Source organism: Zingiber officinale, chromosome 8A, assembly GCF_018446385.1.
Source record: "Zingiber officinale cultivar Zhangliang chromosome 8A, Zo_v1.1, whole genome shotgun sequence".
Taxonomy (NCBI): Eukaryota; Viridiplantae; Streptophyta; class Magnoliopsida; order Zingiberales; family Zingiberaceae; genus Zingiber; species Zingiber officinale.
The window spans coordinates 140,503,562-140,524,584 of NC_056000.1; the positions used below are offsets into that span (position 1 = coordinate 140,503,562).

The window sequence follows — 21,023 nt, forward strand, 5'->3', positions numbered from 1 at the left end:
ACAAAGTAGCAAACAATGGTGTTCTTTAAGAGGTGTGCATGGTTTAGTTTATCAATTTGGTAATAAAAATTGAAACTAAACTGAACAAATTCAGTTTGAAAAATTTAAGTTCTTTGATGTTACTGCCTTATTATTAGCTAAGAAAAGTAGTTGTGGATAAAAGAAAGCATCTATACATAAGATTAGCTTATCCAAAATTTGATTTAAGTGAGGGCTGGATGAAGATTTATATTTGCAATAGTTTATTTGTTTCCCATCTATATATCTCTCACAGGTCATAAATAGAGTCCCAAGGTATAAGGACAAGGATGCAAATAAAAAAATCGAAATATATTTGTTTTTTTTTCTATCTATATCTATCATACAGATGAAAAAAAGGTTACAAATGAAAAATGAAGATGGAAAAAAGGAAATATATTTGTATTTTATCCATTTATATCTCTCATGTAGATGGAAAAAGATTATGGGTCGCCATGGGGGTGATGCGGTGATAATGGATAAAATACTTAGAAGAACTAATAAAAGATCTAAAATTCAAATTTTATATTTTTGAGGTGAATAAGTTATATTTTGAATTTATTTGATAGGTAAATGGGAAGACCATCAACCTTTAGGATTAATATCAGGTGAAGTTTAGATATTTAAATTATATAAAAAAAATTATGGATAATGTCATGAATATAGTCTCAGTAGGAATGAATATTTGATTAAAATTAAACCTAATCAAATTTTTTAAAAAATCAAATAAATTAAACTGATAAAATATCAATTAATTTGATCGAAAATTAGATTAATTGATTTTTTTTAAAACTTAATTTTTAAAATAAAATTTAATTTTAATTTTTAAAAATAGATCTAAAAATTTGATTTATTCTTAAAATTTAATTAATTTATCTATTTAATTTAATCAATAAAAAATTAAAATTAAAATTAAATTGAATTAATCATATTTTAAAATTTGATTTGATTTACTCACTTCACGAGGACAAGATAATGGGAAATAAATACTTTTTATTTAAAAGGGAAAAAGAAGTATAAACGTAGTTGATAATAAATCATATTATATTTTTATAAAAGAAAATCAAGCAGAAGAAAAAAAAATAGGACTGTGTCAGAAAAAAATAATTTTTTATTTTATTTTTTAATTTTAAAGTAGGAGTTAAGGGAAGTATTTTATTTTACCACTTCTTTAAAAAGTCCATAGGACCCGACCACTCACATGCTCCGCCGCAATGCCACGTCGTCGCGACTCGAGCAGTGGAGACTTGCTCGCCAAGTTCCCGCCACGGCGACCACCGATGACCGATTGATTCCCCTGTTCGGTTCCCAGCTTCGCTATTGCCATTTATTTATTTATTTATTTATTTACTTCCAACACCAGAAGACGCGATTCTTACTTTGCATTGTCTCTCTCTCTTTCTCATCGTCTTCGTATCTCCCATTTCGCGACGATCGATGGCTTCTCGACCCCCAAACCCTAGAACTCGTCCTCGCTCCTTCTCCTACTCCAGATCCTTCCTCGTCTTTTCTTCTACTGATTCTGATTCCTTTCGTCTGGTTGTTTCCTTTTGCAGGGAGACGGAAATGGCAGGAGGAACCCCTCGTTTCCAAGGAAGAAAGCAATGATGACTTGTACACGCCTTCTTCCTCCGATTCCGAGTACAGCATTGACGAAGAAGAAGCGGAGTCCGATGAGAGCGAGGAGGGGGCGGTTCGAGAAACGCCGCCTGAAAACTCCCCTGCGCCGCCGCCCGATAAACCCCCTCGGCCAGCGAGCTCTGGGCGTAAGAAGGAAAGGGAATTTCCTTTGCTGTGGGAAAAGTGGGAGAAGGAGAACGATATTTGGATCGCTAATAAGTTGAATTCGGGAGATGAAGTATCTGCTTTTGAGGGAAATGGAACGTCCGAGATAGTCGATCCTTCACCTGACATCAAACTCCCGCTCATGAGGTTCCAGAAGGAGGGGCTTGCTTGGGCTCTCAAGCAGGAGTGTTCTGTTTTTAGAGGGGGGATTCTTGCTGATGAAATGGGAATGGGGAAGACTATTCAAGCCATTTCCCTTGTCCTTACGGCTCGCTCCCTTGGTTCACAACACGCTTGGTCTGGCCTTGACTTGAACGTCCCTTGTTCATCCTCTGTTTTGCCGGACACCAAATGCACCCTTGTTATTTGTCCAGTAGTTGCAGTTATTCAGTGGGTGGGCGAGATTAATAAGCACACGGAAAAGGGGTCTGTTAAGGTTTTAGTCTATCATGGTGCTAATAGGGATAAAACAAAGTATGAGTTCGATGATTATGATTTTGTGATCACTACATACTCAACAATTGAGAGTGAATTTAGGAAGTATTTGATGCCTCCAAAGGAGATGTGCAAATATTGCCGTAAGAGGTTCTACCCTAAGAAGATGAGGACACACTTGAAGTATTTTTGTGGACCTTATGCCCGTAAGACAGAAAAGCAAGCTAGACAAGTGAGTAGAAAAAAAGATGGAAAGCTAAAGGGAAAGAAAAAGACAGTCTATGAGACCAAGAAGCATGATGCGTCAGAAAAAAAGGTTCAGAGTTCAGACAAAAAAATTTTGGGCTCATCCCCAGGAAATTCAATCTTGCATTCTGTGAAATGGCAACGAATTATTCTTGATGAGGTGGATATTTATTTGCTTGTTTCTTTAAATAGTTTTTAGCTTGGGTTAGTTTGGTAAAAACTAAATTCTCTCTCATATATGTAGTGCCTGGTTAAAAATAATCCTGATTTGTGATGCACACTTTAGCAGATAATTGCTGATTTGACAATGAAACCGTTTTCAGCCTCCTGTACATCTTTTATCCCTCCCTTGCTCCTCTTCTCATTATCTCAATATCTTTCTTTGCATCATCCATATTTCCAGCTAGAGCAAAAGAATTGTCGTATAGTTTTACTAATGAAAGTGGAGCTTTAAGGTTAATGGAGGGACTAATTATTACTCGTTCTTAAATAATGGCATAAGCTACCGTTTCATGTTCGTGAACATAAGCTTAAAGTTTGTTGAGTTTATATAATATATAATTGATTCAATCGGCCCTTACATTGTTACTGCTATTTGTTTTACGTAATTTTTCTACTCATGCAGGCTCATTTCATAAAGGACAGGCACTGTAATACTGCTAAGGCTGTTTTTGCTCTAGAATCTTTTTACAAGTGGGCCCTAAGTGGCACACCATTGCAGAATAGAGTTGGAGAACTTTACTCATTGGTTCGTATAGGTCGTAGTTTGTTATTCGATGACTTTATGAACTGATCTTAGTTTGACACTATTATGCATGTCATTAGGTTCGCTTTTTGCAAATCTGGCCGTACTCACTTTACTTCTGCAAAGATTGTGATTGCAAGATACTAGATTATGGGTAAGAATTCCCATCTACCATAGTGACTTAAAGATCACACTTCTATTATCTTTTATTAATTCTAGGTTTTCAAATATTTTACTATTTTAGTTGGTTGTTATTCAAATTTGAATTATAATAGTAAGATACTGTTAACTTAAATTTCTCTGAGCCTATTCAATTGATATAAAGGAACAATTAGTAGATATGGTATATTATGCTTGCTTCAAAGTGTTTGCAGATCTTAAAGACATAAGATCATCTAGTTTGGCTATCAGTAATTATGTGTTTCAGATCCATCTGGAAAACAGTTATCTTTAATTTCTCATGTATATGCAGTTAAGCTTTAGGTTAAATCTAATTAATAATTTTTTTGTTACCGATCGAAGACAATCAAACATGAAGGAAAATTTGGATTGTGTAAGGAGTTGGATAGTCAGCTAATTTACTTTAGGGTTTAGTGTTGCAGGACTTCTGATTTGCTCAGAAGCTCTTTGGAAATTAGGATATATCTAACTTGTTGAGTTGATTGTTATAAAAATCTCTCTAAATTCTATAGTAGATAATGATAAACTGCAACCTCTTGTAGTCGAAAGGAATGAAAGCGGTTAATGCTTGACAAAACCTAGGCCTTGCGAAAATATAGTTATCAAAATGGAACCTGATATTGATCAAATCAAGCTTCGGGTCACCTATTGGACTTTGAGCTACTCGGTAGACTGCCTGATTTAATTTACTGGAGGAAGGAAATTGTTTTTGTGTAGTAAGAAGAACTAAAGAATGGGAGGAGCCTGAAAGAAAACTAAAGTTACCCCATTTTCCCTCTCATTCTCATCATTTTCTCCTTCTTGATCTTGTATCATATGTGCTAAGGACCTTCAACTCACCACTACCGCTTGATCTCTTACCCACCTGTACTTGGACCTGGCCCCTGATTACTTGCTGCTCACACCAGAATCTGGCCAACTGATTGCTTACACCAACTCTTGCAAGGTCATGTGCATAGATAATCATTTATTTTCACATAGCTTTCCTCCGAGATCCCTACTTTTGATCGATTTTGGGTGGAAGTATTTGGAGCCAGAAGTGGTTCCACATAAGTGGGAAGGTGCCAAAATCTCCTTGGGTGTTGTGCCTTTCCGCGGGAGGTGTTTCCTTCTGCGGATGTGGAGGTAAACAAACCTTAGTCATTGCAATAAATCAAATATGTCTGACAAACTATAACACATGGCCTGAAAAGGATGACATATTATAATTAAAATTACAAGATTCCAAACTACTTTTAGAAATTCCAAATATGATAAACATCGAAACCATAATGTATGATGTTTCAACAACAATGACCAAGTCTTATCCCATTAGGTGGGGAATGTATTACTTTTGCAAATATATTTACCTAGTATTGAACTATTCAAAACTTAAAGTAGCATTGCATGCGAGGATTTGGGAATATTCTGTCTCCCATACTTCATGGTATCCTGACTTTTTTTTTCTGGCTTAGAAACTTGAGAAGTTAAATAAAAAATTACAAGGATCAGCATGAAAATTGTAACACTAGATTCAGAATCAGCAAGGTCTCCTGGTTTGATCCACCCAAGTTTTTCATATTTTATGGCCTATGCGCATGCTCAAACTGGTGATGCCTTGTTTGTTTTTTTGGTGCTGTGACGTTTTGGGATGGTTTGATAACTGTGAATAAGTATGCTTTAAACCAAAGATTTCTTTCCCACTATCTTTGTCTATATATAAGAATTTTTGTAGATAATGCATTATGACAAAATTTGGGAGAGTGAAATGCTTATTGAATTCCCGTAGATGACACCTTTGGCCATGTAAAAATGGCTCCTTTTTCTGTTATATTTTATTATCTGCAATACCACCAAGAAGACTCTTTATGCAGTGACTGGATAAGTATTAAGAATACTAGAGTGTTTTTGGCACCTTTCTCGCACACCATAATAAATCTCTATACTGAAAACTAAGAATAGGCCTTAAAACTAGTTTAGACAAATATAGCTGAATATTTCTATACTTTATTAATTGATTATTGAATTTTCATACCCTTTCCATATAATTCTTTGGGCTATTGTTATCTGAAAAATTTATGAACAAGTTGCCTTGGCTCTCAACCTGTTGATCATGATTGTATTCACTTGTATTGCAGTTCTAGTAGGGATTGCGTTGATTGTCCTCATTCTAGAGTAAGGCACTTTTGCTGGTGGAACAGGGTATGGTTAATGATCTGTCTGTAGGTTTCAGAAAATGGATCTATTTCTCTCATCATTATTATTGCATTGTAGTTTATCGCAAATCCAATTCAATCAGAACAAAGGAACAATTTTAAAGCAATGCTTTCACCTGGCAAGAGGGCCATGGCCTTGTTAAGAGAAAGAATTTTGAAAAGCATAGTGTTAAGGCGTACCAAGGAAAGCAGAGCTTCGGATCTTGCTCTTCCACCTAGAATTGTAAGAATTGTATTTATATAATACATGTATTATTATGATTATTCATAGCATCTTCAACTGGAAATAATATATTGAATACACATCACATGGATGAATTATGTATATGACATAGTAGTGTATTATTTGGTCAATATACACATGTTAGATATAAAAGTTCTTTATTTTGTAGGTTTATTTGAGGCGGGATTCTCTAGATACAAAAGAGCAGGAATTCTATGAAGCACTATATACCCAAAGTCGTTTACAGTTTGATGCGTGCGTTACACCTACCATTTTCTGCATTTTACTTATGTTTAACTTTGCATTTTAGAAAATATTTTTTGTGATGGCTCTAGTATTATTTCTTCGTCAATATTCTCCCAACAATCAAATAATTTATTGATGAACCAGCGCTGTCACTTGGATATATGAAATATTCCTGAAAGATGACAAAACTATCAGGCATATTCATGCATGCTTGTTTAGACATACATTGTTTTATTGTGGCACCTAGAAAATGAGCCAATGAGGCAACAACTTATGTGGTTAATGATTTCAATTACAGGAAAATATGTTAGGCAATCTGTCGGGGTTGAGATGATTTAGTGAATAATCTCAAGCTACTAGCGGGTTTGGTTCTGCCCAACTTCCAGTGGTGATCCGAGTCACGGAGTTGATGCGGTGATGAAGCTGGCTTGGAAGACAAAGCTGAGGCATGCGATAAACGCTGTTTCCTTGAAACAGATTTGCCTCACCTTTGGCTGTGCTTTGAGACTATCTTAGATCGTTTGTTTCCCAGATACAACAGCAAAACGTGATCACCACCAAGCACGGGTCGATCACGGTGAACTGAATATGCACCCGAGTATTATCACGAGTAGCTTTGTCGAGCGGATGCATGACTGAAAGAGTTTTTATGGGAGAACATGGGTGGACAGAGGTTTGCTTTCTACTCTTCCTCTTGTTGTCTTTTTCTGCTCAAGATCTGAGCTCCTTATATAGGGGCTCAACCTTTGGGCGTAATAAATGATCGATTAATGATCATTTATTACTAATTGCCAGCAGTTTCAATTGGATTGAATTAATTGAAATTGATTCATTTGTTTCACTTGAGTAGTAAAAAAAAATGTGGCAAAACATTGGTTTATTTGTTTAGGTAAATCTTGCCTCGATCGATTCGACGTGCGCAGGTCGTGCTCGCACACGAGTCAACCTTATTTCAGTGCAATCCGGACCTCGAATTTGTACCCACCCCTGCGCACCTACGCGTGAGAGTCTCCCCCCATGCATATGCTTACAACATCAATGCATGTGACATAATTTAAACCAACAATAAAGTTAAGAGTCTTCTAATGTGGGACTAAAAATCCATGCACAATAATGTCCTCGTCTTTACCTTTTTATTTCATTTATATTTCCAACAATCTCTTACATGAATGGAAAACAAAGTATGTGATAGCATTCAACATTTGAGTCTAGTATAGGATAGGTAGGTTTTATCTTTTGAACCTTCCCTTGTGAAAATCTATTTGCATACTGACTGACAGTAGTCCTTGAACTGTTTTGTCGTCTGTGTAAGTATTGACAAATCTCACCCATGACTTTCCCTGATACAACTTAGTTCTCATGACTGTGTTCGTTCTTGCCCATGAACACGCCTAGTTTTGTGAGAAGCTCTAAGAATTGTGCCTCCAATTCTCTTCCAAGTGGCCTCACTTCTATTTCTTAAGAGTATTCCACATTACTTTACTGAATCATTAAAAATCGTGTGCTTAACCTCTATTCTTCACTGATCTATTAGGTCGTTCTCCTATAGTGTAGGTTGTAGTTAGGTTGTCCCTTGAAACCTAGTTCTTGGGATATCCCGTTTGCATAAGTTGGGTTTCCTTTGTACTAATATTTCTCATCGGCATCAAGCCCATCCCCAGTGATGATGAACTTGCAACTAACTCTCTGTTTAACCCTATGGTTAGCGAGTTTGTTAGGTTATCCTTTGACTTCATATAGTCAGCCGTGATAACTCCCGTTGAGAATAGTTGTCTAATGGTATTATGTTTACGACATATATGTCTAGACTTACCATTATATAGATGACCGTGTCCAACCAATTGTCGATTGACTATCACAATGCAAGCAGATTGTCGGCACTGGTTTTAGTATCTTGGAACATCTTTTAAGAATTGCCCTGCAATGAGCAATTTTGTCGATGCAGTTAGGTTGTCCCTTTGAACCTAGTTCTTGGGATCTCCAATTTGCATAGGTTTAGTTTCCTTTGCACCAATATTTCTCATCAGCATCAAGCCCATCCCCGACGATAAATTTTCAACTAACTCTTTGTTTAACCCTTTGGTTAGCGGATTTGTTAGGTTATCCTTTGACTTCACATAGTCAACCGTGATAATTCCCGTTGAGAGTAATTGTCTAATGGTATTATGTTTACGACGTATATGTCTAGACTTATCATTATACAGATGACTTTGTGTCCGACCAATTGCCGATTGACTATCACAATATATGCAGATTGTCAGCCCCGGTTTTAGTCATCTTAGAACATCTTCTAAGAATTGTCGTAGTCATTCAACCTCTTCATCATATTTGTCAAGATTCTATCTTGGATCTGGTTATTATGGTTTACTTAGAAGATTTTCATGAATGACTGCACCTCCCAAAGTGAATACATATCCACTTGTAGATTTATCGTCTTTTATGTCAGATATCCAACTCGCATCGTTGTATCCTTCGATCATAGCAGGATATCTCGTATAGTGAAGTCCATATTCACGAGTACACCTCAAGTATTTTAGTCCTTTTATCCCTTTCCAATGATCAACATCGGGATTACTCGTGTATATTAACTGCGTAGGCTAAGTCTGGTCGTGTACAACTCATCAGGTACATCAGACTTCCACTCACTCGAGAGTACTTTATCTGTGAGATACTTTCTCTTCGATTCTTCGATAGATGTTGACTTGTATCTGTCGATGTTCATGCCAACGTAGTATCACTCTTGGTGAATTTCTCAAGAATTTTGTCCATGTAGTGGAATTGACTAAGAACAAGTCCTTCCTTTCGTATAAATACATTTATCACATTCATTGATTTTAAATCCGCATTCCTTTATAGCATTGTTAAATTTCACATATCACTGCTTTGATGCTTGTTTCAAGTCATATAATGATTTTAAATATCTAAAACCTTGTTTTTCTATCTTGGCACAGAATATTCTTGTTTCATGTAGATTTCCTCTTCTAAATTCTCATTTAGAAAGACTGTCTTTACATCCATCTGATGTATTTCTAGGTTCCATATAGCTGTAATAGCCAACAACACTCTAATGGTAGTTATTCTTTACACCGGAGAATACGTATCAAAGTAATCAAGGTCTTCTCGTTGTCGGTATCCTTTGATTACTAATCTGACCTTTACTTATCAATTGTGCCATATGATTTCATTTTCTTTTTGAAGATCCACTTACAACCTAGTCGGAAGAAGATTTACAAGTTCCCAAGTATGATTTTACAAGATAGATTCTACCTCAGATGTAATTGCCTCTTTATAGTAAGGTCCATTAGAAGAGTTTACTGCTTTTGAGTAACTGCGGGGCTCACTTTCCAACCTGAAAGTGATAAAATCCATTTCATAGGATTTTTTCACCCGAGCTCTTTTAGTCCGTCTAAGCTCAACCTCGACTGACTCCTCATAATCTCCTTATGTTTCATATGCTCATTTTGAGGGGCTAGCATCTTTTCGGGCCTTATACGGAAATACATGTTTGAAGAATGAGGCATTCCTCGATTTTATTATTGAGTTCTTGTGTATATCCGGCATTTATGACTTATATACAAAAAGCTGATACACATGACTGATATCTATATATCCAATAAATATGCAATCAACAAATTTTTATCATATCGTAATCCTTTTCAGATCAGACACCAAAACTTTGACAAGACAACCTCACATTCGTAAATATTTGTAGGATAGTTGTCTTCCATTTCAAAACTCATAAGGATTCTTATCTATTTTCTTCCGAGGTACGTTATTTGAAAGGTAATTAGCCTCTGGCAGTTCAGAGCTTAATAGAAGAGCGTTCATCATCTTCTTTAGAGTGCGGTTTTTCTACTCAGCAACACAACATGAGAAGTATGAGTTGTTGTTTCGTGTCTGATCCCATGTTCAACACACAACTCAGCGAACGGTGATGCATATTCACCGTCTCGATCACTTCGAAATACCTTAATCTTTTTATTAAGTTAATTTTCAATCTCATTCTTATAGAGAGTAAATTTTTCTATAACTTTATCCTTACTTTTGAGAAGATATATATAACATTATTTTATGTTATCATCTATAAAAGTAATGAAGTATTTATTCCCATTGGTGAACCTTTGAGATTGCACACATCGATGTGAATGTCTGTGTGGTTCATTGCTTCTCTCAACATGTTGAAAGTATGACCTAGTCATTTTTGCTTCAACATAAGTCTCACACTTGTGTTTTGGGTCACGGTGGAATGTAGGTATGTTTTGTATGTTTATTAATCTACGCAACATATCGTAGTTAGCATGTCCTAGTCTATCATGTCACAAACATGAAAATTCAAATATATAAGTGGAAGAACTTTCATCTTTATTTATCTCAGGCCTAATGGTCATTACATTGAGCTTGAATAACCCATCTGATACATAACCTCTTCTTACATACATTCTATACTTGGACAGTACAATTCTGTTTGACTCAAAAATAATACGAAAGTCATGTTTGCTTAACAGTTATTCGGACACTAGATTCTTTTGAATCCTTGGAACATATAACACATTGTTCAGAGTAAGGTTCTTGTTCGAGGTCATCTTTAACACCACTTTTCCTTGGCCCATGATGTCTGAGGTTGTTGAGTTCCCCATGAATAGCTTGTTTCTATTGACTTCTTCAAAGTTGTGAAGCAACTCCTTATTGCAGCTGACATGTCTGGTGATTCTAGTATCGATTCACCATTGCTGCGGGTTTGAACCCATCAAGTTCGGTTCTAAGATCACTACGCAAAGGTTGTCCATTTCTGGTCCCTCGTTTAGGTTGACTTTTTGCTTCTTCGATTTTGCACTCCGAAGATTTGTGACCGACTCGGTCACAATTGAAGCACTTCCCAGATAACTTTTTGCTTACGCCTCCTTTAGGTCCCATCTTGGAAGTCTTTAGGTTCTTCTGTTTTAAGTTTTGATCTTGCTCGACCACGTTGGCTTTCACAGTCGCTTGATTTCTCTCTGAACTCTTGTTGTCTTCTTCAATTTAAAGTCTAACAATTGAGTTCTTCCACGTTCATCTCCTTCCGCTTGTGTTTAGGTAATTCTTGAAGTCCTTTCGGTCGGGAGTCAACTTCTCAATGATTGCAGCCACTTGGAAGGTTTCACTCATAACCATCCCTTCTAAGTGGATCTCCTGGACTTGGCTGATCACCGTCTTGGAGCCAATGATCTTGTAGTTTAGGAATTGACCTATAATGAATTTCTTGGCCCTCGCATCCTCCGTCTTGTACTTCTTGTCCAAGGACTCCACAACTCCTTAGTCGCTCTCTTCGTGTTATACATAACAAATAGTGAGTCGGCAAAGCAGTTGAGGATGTAGTTTCGATGAAGGAACTTAGAATGAGTTCATGCCTCTACTGTACTAATAATATGAATATCAGCATGCTTGGGAGGGTCTTCGATAAGCTCCTAGGGCGTAGCACAGACGGTGGACGCATGACATCTTTGGCGTAATGGCCAGAGGTCGATTCTCATGAACTAACGACCTAGGGTTTACCTCACCATGTGCCTGACACATGTGTACCTGCACGTACCTCCCTCCATATCCGTGGAGCCGGTACCAGGGGGCCGTTAATGTAGCAGATCTACATTTTTTTTTGGGGAGGGCCTTCGGTAAAGAACCGAGCCAGATTGATTGTGGTCAAGTAGAAGAGCATCTTCTGATGTTACCTCTTGAAGTTCAATCCAGTGAACTTCTCTGGCATTTCCTCGTAATTGATTGACATAGTTCCAATCGAGGCGGAGGGGGCCTTCATGTGTTGAGTTTTTTGCACCTCAACATGATCATCTAAACAGAACTGAATCTGTTTTAAGATTGTTGGACAATCTGCCGAAGATTTTGGGGAATTAGCTGAATTAAAATTACACAAAATCAATTCTAACTTATCTGTTGAGATGACCTGAGCGAATAATCTCAGGCTGCCAGCGGTGTTGATTCTGCCAAGCTTCCGGTGGTTCGAGTTGCGGAGTTGGTGCGGTGATGAAGCCGGTCTGGAAGACAAAGCTGAGGCTTGCGTTCAATGCATTTTCTTAAAAGATATTCTCTCCACCTCTGGCTGTGCTTTAAGGCTATCTTAGGTTGTCTGTTTCCCGGATACAACAACAAAACCGTGGTCATCACCAAGCATGGATCGATCACGGTGAACTGAATATGCACCTGAGTGTTATCACGAGTAGCTAGTGGGTACACGACTGAGAGAGTTTTTTGTGGGAGAACACGGGTGGACAAAGGTTTGCTTCTTGCTCTTCCTCTCGCTCTGTCTTTTTTTGCTTAAGATTTGAGCTCTTGGCTCAACCTATGGCCGTAATAAATGACCGATTAATGGTCATTTATTGTCATTAATTACCGATTGTTTCAATTGGATCAATTAATGGACATTTATTGTATTAATTGTCGACAGTTTCAATTGAATGAATTAAGAACCATTATTGTCATTAATGGTTGATGACTTCAATTGAATGAATTAAAGACCATTTATTACCATTAATTGTCGACAATTTCAATTGGATTGAATTAAATAAAATTGATTTATCCGTTTCACTTGAGCAGCAAAAAAAAAATGTGGCAAAATATTGATTTATTCGCTTGGGCAAATCTTGCCTGGACCGGTTCGACATTCGACGTGCGCAGGTCGTGTTCACACACAAGTTAACCTTGGTTCACTGCAATCCGGGTCCTGGATTTACACCCATCCCTACGCATCCACGCATGAGAGAGTTTCCCTCCATGCATATGTTTACAACATCAATGCATGCACCATAATTTAAACTAATAATAAAGCTAAGAGACTTCTAATGTAGGACTAAACAATACAATCTCTTCATCTCTGTCTCTTTATTTCATTCACATTTCCAACAAAATATACATTAGAAATTATAATATTCTTTTTCATTTGGATGGATGATTGAGTGAGGGTAAGGAATTATAATGTTTCACCTAATCGTAAAAATTACTCCAATGTTTGATATTGTCACTGTCCATACTCCATATAGTTGCTAAATTGTTCGGATATTAACTTAAGGAGTATGACTTTGACTTCAGAGTGGACTGAGGGTTGATGATTCTAATGGGTGCATGAAGAATCTTGCTCCATCATATTGGTACTATGCCCTTGGATTGTGCTATACTGCCAAGGGTGTGGTGGCTGTGGTTCTCCATTTCTTCAATTTGACCCTATGTGCTGATTGCAGATTGATCAACACTAGAATCTTGCTCCATCATATTGGTACTATGCCCTTGGATTGTGCTATAGTGCCAAGTAAAGGGTGTGGTGATTGTGGTTCTCCATTTCTTCCATTTGACCCTATGTGCTGATTGCAGATTGATCAACACCATCAAATAGTGTGTTACTTGTGGATCAGATGTAGGGATACTATTCTCACTTGATTCTCCCTTTCCCCTCCTGTTGTTGCCTGCACAGTGCTCTTCTACAACTGGCACCAACTGCTGTAGCACAACTGGAGTTGATTTTATTTATGGGCAAAAATCAAAAGGATACCCCATTTTATTATAATCATCAAAAGGACACTCCTTTTTTATTTATTATCAAAACAACGCCTAATCTTCGCTCAGCTTATTTTTGTTTTTGAAAATACGCTTATTCGACGTTGTTGTAGTTGCTACGGGATCGTAGCTTCTACAACTGCATAGCAGTTATGATCCTGTAGCTACTACAACATAAATAAATTGTTTATGTTGTTTAACTACTATTTATAATTGTTACAATATAATACTGACCTGACATGAACTGTTTATGCTATAGCAACTACAATTTATAGCTGCTACAATATAATATTGACCAGATATTGAGTGCCCATGTTGTAACAACTATGATTCATAGTTGTTACAACATAATGTTGCCTAGTGTTGATTAGAGATGAAGCATCCATGTTGTAGCTGCTACAGCAACGGCGAACAAGGATATTTTTAAAAACACAATGGCCTGAGACGGAATGGGATACCCTTCTGACGATAAAAAGGCGTGCATCCTAATGGTGTATAAATATAAGAGTTTGTCTATGCAAAAGTGACCTACAATCTAAGCCAAGGGTAAATGGGGAGAAAATAGGAACAGTTGCTATTTAGTATTTTGAATTGGGGCGTGATTTAGTAAAAACCATCTAGAAAGTGCTTGTTTTGGTAATTGCCCAAGCCAAGTAAGCAGTGCTAAAACAAATTGTTGCATGTTCCTTTTCCTTTGCTAGCAAATAATCAGTAGATTCCTCAACCAAGGGTAAAGCTATAATTCAGTACCATTCTGAGGAGAGGTGTGAATGCAGACTGCACTTTTGTCGTGATTAATGAAGACTGACACCTTTTTTTCATGAAGACCTTGAATTTCATTTTGCTAAAATTTGTTATGAATATATGAATGACAGGATTCTCTGATAGATTGAAGAAAGAAAATGCAATATCTACAAATTTGTTTTGTTTTGTTTTTTTTTCAGGTTTTGGTTGATGCTTTTGTGTTTTATTGTATTTAGTTGGAAATTTGATTGAACATTGGTGTTCTTTGTTGTTTATAGTGGAGCTTGAGTTTCTTTCAGATCTATTTGGTGTCCAATTGAACTACAAAAGAGGCACATTATTAGTTTTCTTGAACCATATTAAATTATGTTTTGAAATGGAGAATGATAAACTATCTTGTTGTATAACATGACAACAAAGTCATGAGTCCCAGATATTTGCAGTCCTAAATGTAGAGTGAAGAACCATCTAGTTCTGAAGTCTTTAAACTTTAAAGGTCATATATTGAAGCATTGCATTGTTTAGTTCCTGGAAGCTATGGGAGTAAACTAAACTATTTCTCTTCATAAAAGCGGTTAATTAGAAGGATCCACAATTACGAATTTATTATAAGATTATAATTTTTTATGTAGCATTGAGTTTCATTTCTAGTTATATCTGGTTTAAACTAACTGAAGGGCTGCTATTTACCAGATATGCTGATGCTGGAACTTTACTGAACAATTATGCCCATATATTTGATCTTCTTACACGCTTACGACAGGTATGGTGCATAGATTTGTGCATTGCACTAGACAGTGAAAAATTTTCTTCCATGTTGTAAAGTACTTTCTTCACTTCTCCTAATTTGTAAAATTGAGTTGATGTTTATACATTATCAAATGGCGCTGTGATAGCTTTTTCCACCAGATTTTTTAGATTTTTGAATTAGTAACTAGATTGTTTGATGTAGCTATAAAGAAACATTTGTCAACTTCAAAGTGAAACATGCCAGTTTTGTACAATCACTGTATGTGAGATTTGCCTATATAGTAGCATTCATCACTGTTTGTTATAAATAATTAATAATTTTTCTAGTCAAGAATTGATAGCAATATTGCAAATGGCTTAGACACATGGAGCAACTTTCTCTGCTGCACAATGACTGCAATTTTATTTTAATATGCATAATGTTTAGCATTTAAATTTGGTCCTGTTTTCTGTTTCTTGAGTGACTGATAGTATTTTCAAAAAAAAATCTTTCATTTCATGACTTTGCTGGATTTATTTTTCCTCTGATGATATCAGGCAGTTGACCATCCATATCTTGTATTATATTCTAAGACATTGGAAGTAGCTAACCCAAGTAAGGATGGCATCATGAAACAAAATTGTGGCATTTGTCATCAGCCTCTGGAGGATATGGTGGTAAGCTGTCTTTCAACTGTTACACATGAGTGGCTAAGTCGGCAAGACAGTTATGTTCCCTGTTCAATGTCTTCATTTTCTTCATGTGTTCTCATTTTTGTTCATGCGTTCCCCCCTAGGTCACTTCCTGTGAGCATGTCTTTTGTAAAGTTTGTTTGATCGATTACTCAGCATCCTTGGAGAATGTGAAGTGCCCATTATGTTCAAAGCCTCTTACTGTTGATCTAACAACTAAAAATCCGGGGGAGCAAATTCCTCCAGCAGCTATCAAGGGCTATAAATCAGGGATACTGAGCAGGCTTAAGGATATTGGAACCTTCTGCACAAGCACAAAAATAGATGCATTGGTATGAATTTCTTCAATTTATTTGTGGTTATCTTTTTTTTCTGACCGACTTATTTCTCCATTTGCTCATCTCAAATTTTTAGCAGTATGATTTCATGTACATACACAATTGAGTTTGGGTGATCTATTGGAGTTGCAATATAGGCTGTTGAAGTCATCGTGGGTCTCTTCATTCATGATTGTACAAGTCTGAATTTTTTTATTAAAATCAACACAGATTATTGAAGTCATTTCCAGTCTTCATTTATGATTACACTATATAAATGGTGCTCCTTAGTTCGGTAGCGGTGCAATGTGGTTGGCTGCTATAGGGATGGAGAGGAGAAGAGGCCTAATCTCATTAGGTTATTCTCCAATGAATTCAAATCAATTTAACTCTCCTCGTGCAGGGGTATATTTATACCCCTCATCAATGACTTGGGGAGCAAGGCATCTGCCAAATCCAATAATCCAATTGCAACCCGATCTATTATCATTAGGTTTGGTTCAAAACCAAATCATCTTGGTTCGTAGCTAAATCAAACCTTTTTGGTTGATTATTAAACCATAATAAATCTAACCTTGCCTATAAGTGGCATGACCACCATTGCTTTCGTTGCGCCAAACACCTTCCATATTTGCTCATTGTTTGATTCTATCAGATTTAGTCTCTCTCAATCTGAGAATTTAATTCTTAAATTTATTTTAAATCTTTCGGATATATTTATAGTGCATGTGATCCAATAGGTTCTCAATTTATGTTGGTTGTTCATAATTAACCATTAATTATGAGTCGATTTACATCATGATCTCCAACTAACTAGAAAGTCTTTTGGACCAAGTAAATCATGATCCCCAACTACTTGGTCCAAAAGAAACTTGCACTCGAGTTGTAATGAGATCTTTATTGACATATCCATATATGTATAGAACCATATTAAGTCTCATGGCAGGTCACTCTAATGAACTTATTACCCTTAACTAGCATCCACATTTAACTCTCAATATCCTAATATCTCCAGCTAGTGAGGAACAACTGTTTGAATAGATCAAGGACTATAAAACATTCTAGTTTCTCAAATCGATGATGTTCGAACTTATCAATTCATCGACTAGGAAATATTTGAATACATTCATAATTATACATGTAGAGATGCTCACTAGTTGTGATCCAATCATTCTCACATGTTATGAATCGTATTGCGGATATTCAGTAAATGAGTTTAAGACCAATATCATATACATTGTGAATATATACTCAAATAGTAAATTCATTTATTCAATAAATAGTATATTATCTAAGGCGATTGTGCTAGGACGCCTCTCAAATATAACTGATAAGCCTTCTCAAATGCCACTTTGGCTTTAGTTGGTCCACAGATACAATTTTGATCCATTTGTATAGGATTAAGGATAAGTATATCCAGACCAAGAACCCACAACAATATTTTCAGGCAAAATCAGTTTTTTTCCCAACTTCGACACTCAGGATGTGCAGTAGTAACATGGCTTTGTTATGGAATAGATTACCAGTTAACTGCATCCCATGGATCTTTAATAGCTATTATATATGCTTGCTCTCATCTTTTGGAGAAAATTTTGACGAGTTTATAGTAATTTGGTTGCAGCTTTTTGAAAATCTAATTGATTGCAGTTACCTTTTCCCTCCGTATTTCTGTCTATTCATGAGTTTTTGTTGGAACAGAAAGAAGAGATAAGGGACATGGTGGAATTGGATGGTTCTGCTAAAGGAATTGTGTTTAGTCAGTATACATCATTTCTTGACCTGATTCGTTTCTCCCTTGAGAAGGTGTGCAACTTGACCAATTCGGTTTTGTGTTTGAGGGTTTCATTTGTGGACCTGATCAAACTGTGTAAAACTTGCAGTCTGGTGTTAAGTGTGTTCAATTAGTTGGAAGCATGAGTCTTGTCGAGAGGGATAGAGCAATTACAAGTTTCACTAATGATTCAGATTGCAAGATATTCTTGATGAGCTTGAAAGCTGGAGGTGTAGCCCTCAACCTGACAGTGGCTTCACATGTACGCAGATATTCTCTTTGGTGTATTCTTGATTTTGATGCAGAAATTTAACCTAACAATCAAGAAATTGCTGAGGTTTAATTCACTGATGCATATCAAAGGCTTGCTGATCAAGCGCTCATTCTGAAGTTTGTTATTTTCTTATCACTCTTCATCGTGAAGTTATGGCTGAATCTAATATTATGAAATATCAAGGCCCAATTCTTGGAGACTGTCGAATTTCTTTCTTATTCCTTTTTCAAATGCATCGACAATGCTGAGTTTCCATATTCCAATCAACAAGCTTACTTTCTTGCATCAATTATTATCTAATTCTAGGACAGACGGTTTTAGTTTGCTGCTCTTGCAGGTTTTCCTGATGGACCCTTGGTGGAATCCAGCCGTCGAATGCCAAGCTCAAGATCGAATCCACAGGATTGGCCAGTATAAGCCTATTAGGTCTGTTGTTGAGACTGCTGTCTCATAGTGAGCAGACTTGTTTTCCTCTTATTTTTTCCTCACACAGCTTCACTCTTCCATTTTTAGAATTGTTCGCTTTGTTATTGAGAACACAATTGAGGAACGCATACTGCGTCTGCAAGAGAAGAAGGAACTTATGTTTCAAGGGTGAGTGTATCCTTTTATGAACAATGATCAAGTGCTGCTTTGCAATATGTAGTGTGTGTGTATATATATATTATATTAGTACTCATGTAATTTTGATCTTTTCTTAGGACTATTGGACACAATCCGGATGCCATAGCAAAATTAACTGAAGAGGACCTACGCTTTTTGTTCCAGGTCTAACTTTCGTTTTTCATGGACCTAAAATGGAAAATGCTGGATATTTAAATCTTTTTGTCGAACCCACTGCCTCAATAATCTCAGGCCATAATTTTTGATAATCAATATGTAAATGTCAAAGTACAGTAGTGATGTTGAAGTTCTCAGACCATAATTTTTGATAATCAATATGTAAATGTCAAAGTACAGTAGTGATGTTAAGTTCATATGAGATTCCATTTTTTGTCTGAACCTTTTTTGTAGTCATGAACAAAACTCATATAAATACATTTATGCTGTGTTTTAGGAGAAATAGAAAGTTGGATGAAGAGAGAGGGAAGAAGTTTAGATATGTTGTCCCTGTAAGGAAATCCTTAGCCACTAGTAGTGACTTCTCCCGAAAAATGAAACTTCCCTTTCCTCCATGAATGAGCGAGAGGAAAGGCAGTGGCCCAGTGCATAATTAATGTGTTTGGTAGGTAGCCAGCCAACAGTCTGCATCTCGTCCCACTCCTTCCATTCTTTTATTGAGCTTGTCATGCCACTCCATCCAACTTTAATGAGCTAAGTTCTTTAAGAATGTGTTTTGAATGACCAATATGAATAGTTTGTAGTCCCATTTTTAAAATTACTTGGATGATCTAAAATAGTTTCACTCTGTAAGCTAAAATTAGACTGTGGTCCGGGAAGCATGGGGAGTCTCAACTCTGTTCTTAGTTCTAATTTAGAGCTGTGATGGGCATTTAAGGTGGTGGAGGTATTTTGGATATGAAAAAGGAGAATGAAAGAGGGGTACACTTTTTGGAAATTTGGGTGGTTCGTGTAAAAATTAAATTTGAATATGTGAATATTGGAAAAATTGCCCCCTTTGTTTTCTATTCCAGTAGTACATGTTTCCTAATGTCAGGCTACCTGTGCCAAATTTTTTTTCCAGGCATTCATCACTGAGTACCGTTTATAACTTTTTTCTCTGTTTCAGTGTGGTACTTTCGAGTGTGTTATTCATGCTTGGATGACTTTTAGGAAGATCATCTTTTTTGTTAAGTTGTGGGTATTAATTTCTAGTAAGTGTTTGTCTATTTCTCAAAATTTGTTATATGTTATTTGGTTTTTGCTTTTTGTTTAGCGTGGTGGAATATTATTCAGTGAAAAAATAATCTAAAAAGATTGTCGATAGTTCAAGGGGAAAATGAACAAGCAGAAGTCATCTTTCTGGACAGACAGTCATGACACTGCTCGCCTCACTGCAATTTTGTGCACTCTTGGTCTTTTGTTTAGGTGGGTGACCAACTCACTCATTTTGCATCCGAGTGATTCCTCTTCATCGTGGGTGCGCCTCTTTGATTTTTCTTATCAAAGGGTGGTCTATGAGTTTTTGCCCAAGAGAAATACGCGCGACACCATTGTTCTTGCCTGAGGATCTCGTCAAATTCAGAGTTCTTTGTTGCATGTAGCGTCATTGGTCACTAATTGGCAGATTGCCATAATCAATCACCTAACTACCTAACTGAACACCAGGGCAAAACAAAAGTACAACTCAACTTTTTTTTCTTATACATCGTGACCAAAAAGTGATTCGAATTTTAGAAATAATTTTTTGTGAAAAAAAAATAAAATAAGTAAGATTGCATACCATAGATCTATTTCTAGAATTACCTCCCGCTCTCCCTTTAGCTATAACTCCTCTACCATATAATTAAGGAATCTAAGGTTTAAATCTCAACTAAGATATATTTTCTGTTTGGATAAGACTTCATTTGCACTTCCCAATATATCTTATTGGCCGGTGGGAAATTTTTATAGGACTAGACCGATTTAGATACTTGGATGTTGATTCTGTCTTGTCTGGACTCTGAATAGGGTATAATAATGTCAGAAGAACACAAGTTAATCATCTTCCTTGTAAGTAATTTCGATCGTCGTTCTGCAAGATCCAAAAGAGATGTTGTTAGCCTTGTTTTCTTCTTGTCATAGCTTGAAGGGGAGTATAGTCGTATCAGAAGACATAAATTGGTCGTGCTGTTGGATGCTCCTATATCAGATGTCCCAGGTTGAAAAGAATTATGTTCAATATCAAAAGTCCTGTCGAGTGCTCGACATATACTTGCTCGTTAGTTGACTCGGTTTCATCTT

At 36.5% G+C, this 21,023-nt stretch overlaps 1 protein-coding gene across 1 annotated transcript; it reads left to right on the forward strand.

Annotated features, from left to right (window-relative positions):
• Positions 1 to 1,341: 1,341 nt before the first annotated feature.
• On the forward strand, positions 1,342 to 19,119 carry LOC122010444 (DNA repair protein RAD16-like). The gene is made up of 15 exons (XM_042566975.1): positions 1,342 to 1,486; positions 1,575 to 2,644; positions 3,110 to 3,232; positions 3,310 to 3,383; positions 5,527 to 5,590; positions 5,663 to 5,827; positions 5,997 to 6,082; positions 15,050 to 15,119; positions 15,644 to 15,763; positions 15,883 to 16,110; positions 17,794 to 17,898; positions 17,976 to 18,128; positions 18,478 to 18,566; positions 18,654 to 18,734; positions 18,842 to 19,119. The coding sequence occupies exons 1-15, from the start codon at positions 1,456 to 1,458 to the stop codon at positions 18,912 to 18,914; spliced, it is 2,532 nt and encodes an 843-aa protein (XP_042422909.1). The 5' UTR covers positions 1,342 to 1,455; the 3' UTR covers positions 18,915 to 19,119.
• The last annotated feature ends 1,904 nt before the right edge of the window (positions 19,120 to 21,023 follow it).